Source organism: Poromitra crassiceps, assembly GCF_964638095.1.
Source record: "Poromitra crassiceps genome assembly, chromosome: 14".
Classification (NCBI taxonomy): Eukaryota; Metazoa; Chordata; class Actinopteri; order Beryciformes; family Melamphaidae; genus Poromitra; species Poromitra crassiceps.
The window spans coordinates 40,189,254-40,203,114 of record NC_139633.1 but is presented as its reverse complement, the minus strand read 5'-3'; the positions used below and the strand labels follow the sequence as shown (position 1 = coordinate 40,203,114).

General features: G+C 42.3%; 1 protein-coding gene across 1 annotated transcript in view; it reads left to right on the top strand.

Annotated features, from left to right (window-relative positions):
- Positions 1 to 10,811: 10,811 nt before the first annotated feature.
- LOC310789421 (myelin and lymphocyte protein-like) overlaps positions 10,812 to 13,861 on the top strand; it is a gene marked incomplete at both ends in the record, with an annotated part of 29,121 nt that continues 26,071 nt past the window's right edge. The window contains one exon of the mRNA XM_083651064.1: positions 10,812 to 10,904. Coding sequence (XP_083507190.1) covers positions 10,812 to 10,904 — 93 coding nt within the window. The remainder of the gene's footprint in view (positions 10,905 to 13,861) is intronic.

The window sequence follows — 13,861 nt, the reverse complement described above, 5'->3', positions numbered from 1 at the left end:
TGAGACAGAGCAGCATTTAAAGAGAGAGATTTAAAGCAATTTCCACATAGTTTTAACATGGGGGTTATTTGGCACTTTACAGCCATAGAGACACTGCATGAAATAGGCCACGCCCATCACGGGGGAAAAGCTCCGTTCATTTCCACACACCAGCATCATTTTTCTTGAATTAAACATAGCTAAAAGCTGTTGTGTGGTGGGCTGCGCTCACAACAAATGTAAAAAATCGCCTTTTTTTGTACTCCCGAGGAAAACAAGGAAGCCATTGAGAATTGGCGAGAAGAAAAATTTGGATCTAGCTGTCAATTAAGTAAGTTGGAGTGTTCATCTTCCGTATATACGATCTTTTTGTGCAACACCCGACCATGCACGCGACATAGGAGAACGCCAGGATTGGACGGGAGTTTGTGTTTTCCCCCGTTTTGGGCGTGGTTTCTGAATGATGACTCGCTCCGCAGTGTCTCTATGAAACCCAGAATATAAACTCCTCACCAAGCTCAGATGCAGCTGGACCAGTTTATTACATTCAGATTTGAATGAGCCACGAAAACAGACTGAAAACTGACATCTAACACGCTGGTGAAGTGAACAGATTCAACGACAGATATTGCTTTTAAAGGGACAGCTCACCCTAAAATCCAAAATACATATTTTCCCTCTCACATGCAGTGCTATTTATCCATCTGTACTCGGCTTGTGGTGCTCAAAGTTCCAAAGAAATACATTTGATAAACTCAACAGCAATGTCTCTTTCCAGAATTCATTAATAATAATCCACAGACCTTGTTATGAGCAGTTTCATGGAGGAACTGTTTCCTTTTGACCGAACTACACCCGCTAGCTGCTACCTAGTTCCTACATGAGACTACAAAAGAAAATAGTTCCTACATGAAACTACTCACAACAAAGTCTGTGAGTTTTTCAAATGTATTTTTTTGGTGCTTCGAGCATTACAAGCCGAGTGCCATCCAGTTACATTGTATGGGAGAGAAGGCAGCCATCTCTACTGCCGATATCTCCAAAATTCAGCTAACTAACCCAAAATGATATAGATGGATAAATAGTAGGGGTGGGGGGGGAAATCGATACACCATAGTAGGACGATATTGTATCGATATTTGGACGCCAAGTATCGATATTATTATTATTATTATTATTTTTTTTGCAGGCCATGCCAGGCCAGGCCACCGAGCATCTGCCCGAAGCGCCCGATGTTGCAGTCCGCGCCTGCAGTGGCGTATTGAGTCCAGAGAAGCTTAATAATGTAGCCTACATTTTGGGCAAAAACAAAACAAAACAAAAAAACACTGCATGTTTGACTTCCGGACGTTCCAGTGAGGTCAAGGAAAAGGTAGGAAAAGGAGTTAGACAATATATCGAAATATCGCAATATTCAATATCGCAATACTATCGTATCGTGACTCAAGTATCGTTTTAGTATCGTATCGTGGGCATCTGGTGATTCCCACCCCTAATAAATAGCACTGCAGGTGAGAGGAAAAATATGTATTTTGGATTTTAGGGTGAGCTGTTCCTTTAAGACAACAAAGTATCCTGGTTCCGCTGTCATTTTTGCATTTCTTGGTTTACACTAAAATGGGAATTTAAAAATCAAAGTAGATCCGGCCAACTATTTCTCCTAAATGGTATCCCTCCGCTAAATTCTCTTCTGTCCATACAAATTAGATTTGGAGACGTTATGCTATAAAACGTTGGACCAAAAGTCAACTGAAAATCCCAGTAGTGGGAACTGTTGTTGAATCTGTTCATGAATGGAATATTGCTTGAAAGGGAAATTCAGGATAAGTATACGTCTGTGCTGCTATTACACAGGAGGAGTGTCTGGGGGTTTTAGGTGATGAGAACACAGACAACAAATTCATCCATGTTTCCCTGCTAGATCATTGGCTCCAGTGCTCTGTGCCAACACGTTGTCCAAAGACGATTAATTAAGTAATACAAAGTTGTAAGTTGTTTTCAGTAGCCTAGATTTAAAATATAATCAATATAACTAATGTAAATATATTTTGGAAGGATTTTAGGTGAGCGACTATGGCCGCATATTGATGCACTCGTTATGACAAGAAAACTTTCTCGTTATATTAACGAGATATGTTGGTATCTCATCATAACGAGAAAGGTTCCTCGTTATAATGAGATAAGTTGGTATGTCGTAATACCAAGAAAAGGTGTCATTATATTGTGAAAATATCATGTTATAACGGAAAAAAAAAGATCTTGTTATAATGAGAAATGTTTCTTGATAATACGAGCTACTAAGCCTATATGTTTCTCCTACTGTGACATCAATACGCTACAACGTATCCATCCGCAGTGCAGTGATTTTTAGCTCATCACCCACCACCTTCACTTCCTATGGAAACAGGGAAAGTAGTCCCTATAGATTAAAGCAACACATTATTTGTATATGATATTTTGTGTACATTTTACCAATCTGTGACACAAAACTCAAATTTGTCAATTTCTCAAGATTTGTCAATAGTAAATAATTTAAGAAGACTTATCATGATGTAGCTCGATAGCTGCGAGAAGTTCTCACTGTCTGACTTTTGAGATAATGCTAGTTTGGTGTCTATGTTCTCATCACTCATCAGATCATGACCAATCACCCCAAAACTTAGTGTATTCCTCATGGAAGGTTCAGCATCTTAATAATAATCAAGTCCCGTCTTCAGTTTAAAATTATGTGATGGTTTCGGCACCAGCTTGAAGGAAGCATTTGTACTAGTCAAAATGGCATATGAAACCATTCCTCTAAAAATGGGATACAACTATTCCATATTATACACTTCCAGTAATAGCAGTGTTAGCAAATGCTAGCGGGAGGCTGGTACCATTCAGAAATGCTGAAGCCTTATAACCTAAGAGGGTTTTTTGAGCAGCTATCAATAGACCCTTTTAGAGTGGACATCACAGGGTTAGTTGTGCACGCATCGCAGTATTCAAAACTCGGAGGAACTCAAGCTGAAACGAGAGAGATCCCCGGAATACAGGAAAAATACATTATTGTGCCGTATGCGTATAGACGCTGGACATTCCCACTAGGAATATAACGATGTCCGGCACTGCAACTTTGGCCATATATCCAATAGATCCAATAGGCCCTTCTCACGGGGGCCATTTTGTGTCAAAAAGGCAGGGTAAACACAGGTGCAAGCAAAACACTAATGAAGGTTTCCAACTTCCATGATTGGAATTATGGAAACCCTCATTAGTGCACCTGTGTTTATTCTGCCTTTTCGACACAAAATGCCCCCCGTGAAAAGGGTCTATTGGATCCTAGACCCATTCTGACAGTGAGTACGGGTGAAGAAACCTCACCCCATCGAAAGAGTTAACTTATTTGTGTAAAGTAACCTGTCTGTTGCTGGCAAAGCTTTAAGATATGTGGAGGAGGCGTCGGCATCTTCCATATTTCTATGACAGCTGAACCGCTAGTTGTAACTTTCTGCAATGGCTCCGCCCACAAAATACGTCATCGCTGTTTACAAACATTGACAGGGTCTATAGGATATACCAGCCTGTTCTCACTATAACCGCGTCAAATCCCACAATAGCATGTTGACGCACACGGACAACGTCGGCATGTTGACGCGCACGGCAACTTGATGTCTTGGAAACCAGGCAGAGAATTAGGAGAAACGAGCTCGGGGTTCAGATCAAGGCTGGAGGATGGAGCCTTTGGCTGCGGATTATGGGCTGCATCTGTCTTCTCATGGAGCACCTTATCCAACCGCCCCCCATATCCAAAACCCTATATCCCTTAACCAACTGGCTACCAGTTCCTAACCCCAATCCCCCTCAGCCCCCTGTGCCTCACCCCAACCCCAAGGCATCACTTGACCTTCGCCTAACCACAAAGCCCAACCAGGTGTGTCCGTGTGTGCGTCAGATGCACACGGGCACCGTGCCCGTCAACATCTGACACACAAGGTGCGTGATGCGGCGGTATTTGGTGCCCTCGGAAAGAGAATGTGTTGCATAAACTATATCAGATATGCTTTCAAAATGCTGAATCTTGCCTTGAAGGGGAGATGAAGGGAGGTGGTGTGTTAGCACATTATTGCATGCATCCTCCCTGTTTACTGTACACAGAAGGGTGAATGCAAGGCAAAATAACCTTCTCCTTCACAACCACCACATCTCTTTTTGTTACATTTCAACCACATTAACCCTTTTTTTCTTATTAAAGCATAACCCAGATTTAATTGACAATGAAAGCTTGGTGTATAGTATTTCCACGTGATTTATTGTTTGCGTTTTTAAGCGAATTTCCAACAACTTTCAATATGTAAATATTTAAATGAGCTCACTTGACAGGTATTATTGGAATCTATGATGTAAGCGAAATAAATATATTTGATATTCAATTAACTTCATTACTTCTGATGTTTTGTGTCGTTTCTCAGTTTTGTTACATATATTGTAATTGTCGATGTAGCTCCTTTAAAGTGGAGTGTCGTCACCCAAAACAGCATCTATATTTAAAATGCAACTTCTGCTATATCCTCTGGGGGCAATACAAACACAGGCTGCAGGCGCTCCATTCACAAGATAGCGACAGAAAACTAAAGACCAGCTTGCGATAGGTCACACCAGCCACAATGCCTGTGACTTAAGTGTGTGTGTGGGGGGGGACTCAAGATTCTTATGAAAATGCCCTTAAAAACAAAATTAAAACCTGCCCCCAGGGCAGAAATATGTATAAAAAGGTGGCATTATAATGCACTTGCTGAAAAAAAGAAGAAGAGCCATCTGGGCAGATAACACCTGTGATGTCACTCGGGCTACTGTACTTACTGTAATAATAATAATAATATACAGTCAATGTGTACAGCAGAAAACTTTCCAAAACACCCAGAATCAGTGCTGCCAGACGTAAGATAATTATCGTATTTGTACAATAATTTACCTCCAGAAATGATCATTTTGACCCTCTGGTACAATAATTCAACACTGCCCAGAATGCATTTTGGCACTGAAGCCAATCTGGGAACCCAGAGTCTATTTCGGCATGTAAATAGACTCTGGGACAGCCGTACCTTTTTCTGAGGCTTCCTGTACAGCGCGGATCTTCTGCCCGAGACTTCCACTTCCGCGCAGCAAATATATATATATACACCGAGTCCTACCAAAGACTATAAAAATTGAAAAATGGGACCCATTTGCCTCCCTGCTTGGCACTCCGCATCAAAGGGTTGGAATTGGGGGGTTAGATCACCATATGATTCCCGAGCGCGGCGCTGCTGCCGCTCACCGCTCCCCCAGGGGATGGGTCAAATGCGAAGAACAAATTTCACACATTGTGTGACAATCAGTGGGACTTTACCTTTACCTTTATATATATGAATATATACAGAGCGGCACTGCGCAGAGGCAGAAGTCCCCGGGCGGAAGATTCGCGCTGTACAGGAAGCCTCAGAAAAAGGTACGGCTGTCCCAGAGTCTATTTACGTGCTGAAAGACTCTGGGTTCCCAGATTGCACTGAAGCAAGCAGAATAATAATCTACTACACCATTTTTTCCCCAAGGCAACTGTCTAGCTTGGGCTCTATCTATGGTTAATAGGGTTTTACGTTTTCATAGTTTCAGTAGTCAAACTTAACTAGTACTGAAACTGGTACCCCCAATATGCAATCGTCTTTTCAAAAGAACGCCTATTTGGTAAATATAATTTTGGAGAACCAGAGACCGCACAGCCGATCGACCGTCTAGCTCATCTAACCCGGCTCTAGACTGGTCTCGGGCGGGTAAGAGATGCTCGACATACGGAGGAACATCACGTGTTGTATTCGATTTGCGGGTTTTCATGTGCCAGCTGCTTTACAACAACCAGTCTAGATGCAGCTATGTGTGTGTGGGGAAAACAAAACGTATATAAAAGTCCCACATATTAATGCAAAGTGGTCTCTAACCTGCTCTTTAAACATGTTCAGTGTTGCTGCAGAGTAGCCTAAAGACTGAAGTCATTGGCTTTTCCAGAGCGCCGCTTATTATTGCAGGTTTTGCAACTTTTTGAACTATAATACTGGCTGTATTATATTATTATTATTATATTATACTATAATACTTCACCTATAATACTTCACCTTGTGAGTCTGTGTGTGTGTGTGTGTAGGTGTGTAGTTCAATACTGTCACAACTGTGCATCATGCGGTCATAAACATTCACAGGTGTGTAGTTCAATACTGTCACAACTGTGCAACATGCAGTCACAAACAATTACAGGTGTGTAGTTCAATACTGTCACAACTGTGCATCATGCAGTCACAAACAATTACAGGTGTGTAGTTCAATACTGTCACAACTGTGCAACATGCAGTCACAAACAATTACAGGTGTGTAGTTCAATACTGTCACAACTGTGCAACATGCAGTCACAAACAATTACAGGTGTGTAGTTCAAAGCTGTCACAACTGTGCATCATGCAGTCACAAACATTCACAGGTGTGTAGTTCAATACTGTCACAACTGTGCAACATGCAGTCACAAACAATTACAGGTGTGTAGTTCAATACTGTCACAACTGTGCAACATGCAGTCACAAACAATTACAGGTGTGTAGTTCAATACTGTCACAACTGTGCATCATGCGGTCACAAACAATTACAGGTGTGTCAATACTGTCACAACTGTGCATCATGCGGTCACAAACATTTACAGGTGTGTAGTTCAATACTGTCACAACTGTGCATCATGCAGTCACAAACAATTACAGGTGTGTAGTTCAATACTGTCACAACTGTGCATCATGCGGTCATAAACATTCACAGGTGTGTAGTTCAATACTGTCACAACTGTGCAACATGCAGTCACAAACAATTACAGGTGTGTAGTTCAATACTGTCACAACTGTGCATCATGCAGTCACAAACAATTACAGGTGTGTAGTTCAATACTGTCACAACTGTGCAACATGCAGTCACAAACAATTACAGGTGTGTAGTTCAATACTGTCACAACTGTGCAACATGCAGTCACAAACAATTACAGGTGTGTAGTTCAAAGCTGTCACAACTGTGCATCATGCAGTCACAAACATTCACAGGTGTGTAGTTCAATACTGTCACAACTGTGCAACATGCAGTCACAAACAATTACAGGTGTGTAGTTCAATACTGTCACAACTGTGCAACATGCAGTCACAAACAATTACAGGTGTGTAGTTCAATACTGTCACAACTGTGCATCATGCGGTCACAAACAATTACAGGTGTGTCAATACTGTCACAACTGTGCATCATGCGGTCACAAACATTTACAGGTGTGTAGTTCAATACTGTCACAACTGTGCATCATGCAGTCACAAACAATTACAGGTGTGTAGTTCAATACTGTCACAACTGTGCATCATGCGGTCACAAACAATTACAGGTGTGTAGTTCAATACTGTCACAACTGTGAATCATGCAGTCACAAACAATTACAGGTGTGTAGTTCAATACTGTCACAACTGTGCATCATGCGGTCATAAACATTCACAGGTGTGTAGTTCAATACTGTCACAACTGTGCAACATGCAGTCACAAACAATTACAGGTGTGTAGTTCAATACTGTCACAACTGTGCATCATGCAGTCACAAACAATTACAGGTGTGTAGTTCAATACTGTCACAACTGTGCAACATGCAGTCACAAACAATTACAGGTGTGTAGTTCAATACTGTCACAACTGTGCAACATGCAGTCACAAACAATGACAGGTGTGTAGTTCAATACTGTCACAACTGTGCATCATGCAGTCACAAACATTCACAGGTGTGTAGTTCACATCACACTAGACAAGCGCAAGAAATAATCCTAAAGCCCCCCACACATGATTGGCTGTAACACAGCTCTGCGCCCACTGTTGTTATCTATAGGGAGAGTGGTGCCTTCCAATTATGCGGCAGCACTGTATCCTTGGCGTCGTGCAGTGCTCGAATTTGCCACCGTGCGCTGAAGTCAAAGTTCAAATTGTTTCAACTTTGACCTATTACCGCTGACCTTCCTCCGCTCTACGTCGCGGCGAGAGGAGAGAAGATCACTTATCATCAGGTTAAGACCTGACTGAGCCTGATTTCGGTTAAATATACTATCAATGGGTGAAACTAAATTATAATCTAGTCTAATAATAATGTAAAATAATATAATAATAATCTATAAAAATATAGATTATTGCTTACTGCTGTACTTTTAAGTCTTTAGCCTACTCTGCAGCAACACTGATCAAGTCTATAGGTTACTGTGCAGCAACACTGAACATGTGTATGTCTTTAGGCTACTCTGCAGCAACACTGAACATGTTTAAGTCTTTAGCCTACTCTGTATCAACACTGAACATGTGTAAGTCTTTAGCCTACTCTGTATCAACACCAGTGTTGGGAACGTTACTTTAAAAAAGTAATTAGTTATAGTTACTCACTACTTGTTCCAAAAAGTAACTGAGTTAGTAACTGAATTACTCTATAATAAAGGTAACTAGTTACCAGGGAAAGTAACTATTTGCGTTATCTCCACCTTGAAAATGCCAAATTTTCATGGATTGCTGCAAACCTGAGGGTACCCTCACGGGCCCCTCGGGCCGACCAAAACGGGCCGAGGCCGGGCTTGTTTTTTATTTATTTTTAATTAATAGGTCCGGGGTCGGGCCGTTTCAATAATTAAATTAAATAATGTTGTATTAGCGTACTCGCTTGATTTTACACAGCGAGCGGAGCACAGTCAGACAAAGAGGAGGAGTGCACAGACACTCCCCCAGCCACACACAGACCCTCACGTGACGTTAGTAGCTCCCGAAGAGAGATAGAGAGAGAAACAAGCCGTGTCCGTCCATGTACAGCGAGCGGACAGCTCCCGAACACAGAGAGAGATAGAGAGAGAGAGAGAGAGAGAGAGAGTCAAATAGAGAGACAGAGAGGCTGCGCAGGACGGCCGCGCGGCGACGCAGCACGCGGAACAGAGAGGGAGAGATGTGTCATTATATCGTAATATTGGCTTCGGGCCTCGCAACGGGCTGGATCGGGCACGGGTCTGCATGTCACGGGCCGGGGAGGGCTCGGGCCGAAATTTCAGGCCCGCGCAGCTCTCTACTCCGGACTCGCCATTTCTGCTGCTTCCTCGAATCTGTTTGGTGTGTCTGTCTGTGTGTGTGTGTGTGTGTGTGTGTGTGTGTGTCGCCCGTGTCCTGACTCCTGGCTCGTGTGTAACACTGGCTCCGATTGGCTACCATGAAACACATGACTCTGCCTTAGCCAATCATAATCGTTTATCTCGTTATGTTAACCCACCCGGTCTCCTCACTTGACAACACTAGTGTAGGCTACGGGTAGTTTACTCAATCATTTCATAGTAACGCACCGCATTTAGCGTTCAGTAACGATAACGGCGTTGTAACGACGGAAAGAGTAATTAGTTAGATTACCCCGTTACTGAAAAAATAACGGCGTTACCTAACGCCGTTCTTTTAAACGGCGTTATTCCAAACACTGATCAACACTGAACATGTTTAAGTCTTTAGCCTACTCTGCAGCAACACTGAACATGTGTATGTCTTTAGGCTACTCTGCAGCAACACTGAACATGTTTAAGTCTTTAGGCTACTCTGCAGCAACACTGAACATGTTTAAGTCTTTAGGCTACTCTGCAGCAACACTGAACATGTTTAAGTCTTTAGGCTACTCTGCAGCAACACTGAACATGTTTAAGTCTTTAGCCTACTCTGCAGCAACACTGAACATGTTTAAGTCTTTAGCCTACTCTGCAGCAACACTGATCAAGTCTATAGGTTACTCTGCAGCAACACTGAACATGTGTATGTCTTTAGGCTACTCTGCAGCAACACTGAACATGTTTAAGTCTTTAGGCTACTCTGCATCAACACTGATCATGTTTAAGTCTTTAGGCTACTCTGCAGCAACACTGAACATGTTTAAGTCTTTAGGCTACTCTGCAGCAACACTGAACGTAAGTCTTTATCCTACTCTGCAGCAACACTGAACATGTTTAAGTCTTTAGGCTACTCTGCATCAACACTGAACATGTTTAAGTCTTTAGGCTACTCTGCATCAACACTGAACATGTTTAAGTCTTTAGGCTACCATGCAGTAACACTGAACATGTGTAAGTATTTAGGCTACTCTGCAGCAACACTGAACATGTTTAAGTCTTTAGGCTACTCTGCAGCAACACTGAACATGTTTAAGTCTTTAGGCTACTCTGCAGCAACACTGAACATGTGTAAGTCTTTAGGCTACTCTGCAGCAACACTGAACATGTGTAAGTCTTTATGCTACTCTGCAGCAACACTGAACATGTGTATGTCTTTAAGCTACTCTGCAGCAACACTGAACATGTGTAAGTCTTTAGGCTACTCTGCAGCAACACTGAACATGTGTAAGTCTTTAGGCTACCATGCAGTAACACAAGCTACTCTGCAGCAACAATGAACATGTTTAAGTCTTTAGGCTACCATGCAGTAACACAAGTTACTCTGTAGCAACAATGAACATGTTTAAGTCTTTAGGCTACCATGCAGTAACACAAGTTACTCTGCAGCAACAATGAACATGTTTAAGCTGTGTGGATTTAGTTATGGCCTCTGGGCAGCAGTTTCCTCTGTGGGAAATTTCAAAATCCCAGTTAGTTCAGCACCGCGAGGCAAAGGGTGTGTCCGCTTTGCTGTGGGACGGGCCCACCACAGCAGAACGGGTTTGTCCGCTAACTTATCTTTCTTATAAGGATCGGTGACACCTGCTGCGTTAGTTGAGCGGAGAGGACCAGTCGCACTGGGAGAACCAAGAGGCAGAGATGGCAGCCACTACTGCTCAGCCCATGGGGAGCCTGCCCAGCGGTCTGGGCATCTGCACCACCGTCCCGGATATATTTTACCTGCCTGAACTGGTGAGCGGAGTGGGATGGACAAATAATAATAATAATAATAATAATAATAATAATAATAATAATAATAATAATAATAATAATAATAATAATAATAATAATAATAATAGTGATGATTAAACCCTTAAAATCCTACCCCTTCCCCTTAAATAAAAACAAATCATGGTCACTTTTAAAGGGTAGATTTATTTTTATTTTTTTAGTCTTCGGTTGACAAAATGTTAACACTTTTACAGGCTGGGTCCTCTTTTTTATGTTTTGTATTTCATTGAATGATGAACTAAAGGCAATTCTTCAACTAAAATAGATATGTCGCATTTTGGCAATTCATCTTCAAATTATTACATGCATTCCTCTGCAGATCTCTATTTTGTAACTTACATTAATTACTCAATTTAGCTCCACAACTTTTAAAAGTTCCACATTTTGTGTAATAATGTACATTATGCTATGAATCATTGATAGGTGCCACAGTTTCCCAAATGGTGGATATCACAACTCAACATTAATCCCTTTAAGTTGTTTTCCTCGTGCTGCCAGTATAATGTACAGTTGAACAAGGATTTCAAACTATATGAATCATTTATTAAAAAAAAATGCATTTTGTTGAACTAGGAGATAAGTATTGGATTGTACTAACATGAATACTGATAGGTCTGATACACCTGCAGCCCACCTTGTATGGGCGGTGCAGCTGCGTCTTTCACCTCTCACGTTTCACTCATATTGTATCTGTGCTACTAATCTAAGAAAGAATGAGGCCAACTCTTCATCGAGATGAATGCTGATGACAAAAGGTAGAAACTGCTCATATATCCACCGGTACGATTATCAGAGGAAATACTGATGTGGTTCTTGAGTCTGCGTGTCTGATTTGTCTACTTTAACACATTGACTGCCAGCCGTTTTTTTTTTGCTGTAGGTAGCTTTTGCCAAGCCGTTTTTTGAGGATTCTGGCTCATTTTACAAGAGCCGAGGATTCTTTTCTGCTTGGAGTTTGTCAACACAAAGTTCACAAAAGTACTAATAGAATGTGTGCTTTCTCTGTCTAAAAGAGTTAGTTTGTAGAGTTAGTAGTTATGTAGATATTAGCCGTTGAGTACAGCATGGTTTTAGCGTCTGAGAGTGAAAGCTGAGATAATCGCAGTTTTGTGAAATTCAATCAAACAGGCAGAACAGTCACTTTAACCATTTATTTTTGGCATCAGTGAGAGATCAGACATCCAAACAATATAGTTCCGAACGCCCTCTCCTTCAACTCCTCCCTCCGTGGGCGTGTCTAGTGGCTTTCCGCCTGCGTTTGTCACAAGCGAGTGCTCTGCTGCTGCTGCTGCTGCTGCTGCGCAGCCTCCTTCCCTGGCAGCGAGTGTGGATAGGGCTCACTCGTCTCTTGGGTTTGAGAGCCCCGATGAAGCCCCGTGCGACTCTAGGCTTTATGCTGCCCACCCAGTCCATTTCTGGAACCCCCCACCGCAGCAGCGCGAAAGCGTCCCCGCCTACAGTATGAGAATGAGGCTCGTTCGTTTCTGACTGTAAAATCGCCAAGCCATTTCCTTGAGAATGAAGGAAGCAGCCGCGGGAGGCGGCTGCTTTTGGTTGACTTTCTCTCTGTCGGGAGAGGACCGTCGCCACCTAGCTGGTCGGTAAAATAGATTATACACATTCAATACTTCCAATATCTCCATAGGAGACGCGGGGGGCATTGATCCACGTAGCACCGTCAAAATTTTTTTTTTTTTTTTTTGACGACTCAACTCGTCGTTGGCAGTGAACGGTTGGATTCTGTTTGACGACTCAACTCGTTGTTGGCAGTGAACGTGTTAAATTAGTTTGTGATGTTTATTTTAGCCTTTATTTATCAAGGGATGTCAAGGGAGGGCTGTGCTGGTGCTATCAGATATCGGATATATCAGAATAACTGTGGAACTTAACTTGGAAATTTCACATGAATGCCCTCCAAAGTCGGAACCTCAGAGAAAGTTTTGCAACCCTAGTTTCTTAGTTCTGATGCAATGGAGACGTTTAAGCTTAGACGGAAAAAAAAGTTTTAAGGAGCCTAAAACCTAAGTTGTTTGAATTAAGTTTGTATAATTAGCTTGTCCACTTCTTTATTTTCTTTTTCTTTTTTAAATGTCTCTCTGGGTTTGATTTTCCAACAAAATATAGCACAGGATTTCTGACTTTCCTAGCAGCACATGAATGCACACATATACACACATACATCTACTGTTGGACACTGGTTAAATGCCTTGCTCAAAGGCACACTGACATTGGTTTGATGAGAGGGGAACGACTTAATCATTCAGGTTCCCCACCAATCTGCTCAGAGGTCACAAGCCTGTTTGTGGCTTGAGGCTGCTGCCACACTGCTGGGAGAGCTGGAGATGTGATGAGACCACTGAGTAGTGTTGGAGTCGAGACCACCTAACCCGAGACCGAGACCAAGACCGGTCTTGAGTACTCCAACACTACCACTGAGGTCTGTCCTCTGATGGATGAGGGCAGTTGTTCTCAAACTTGGTCACATCAAGGACCCCTAAACTGACACAAATTAGAACACGGACCCCCAATTGCTAAGGCTTTGTCCCAGGGTCCCCCATCTCATAAGATTTTTTACTTTTAGATGTTTCATTACAGGAAGTGTCTGGAACCCATGAACAAAATAGTCATACATTCTGTCATTGTGGCACTTATGGATGGGATTATTCCCCCTTTTGCTAGGGACCCCCTGCAACCCCATCAAGGACTCCTGGGGGTCCCTAAACCCCACTTTGCAAACCACTGGATTAGGGGTTAGTGTCCGAGTATCCTTTCTTTGTCTGAGGCAAACAAACTGTACTTTTAGTTTCAGGGGAATAAATACATCTATCGACATCTGTCGGCGAGCATACGGTGGCCTGTAATAGACACAAACACACATTTGCATTTTCTTTTTTTTCAACAGAGAGGAGCGGGCTATA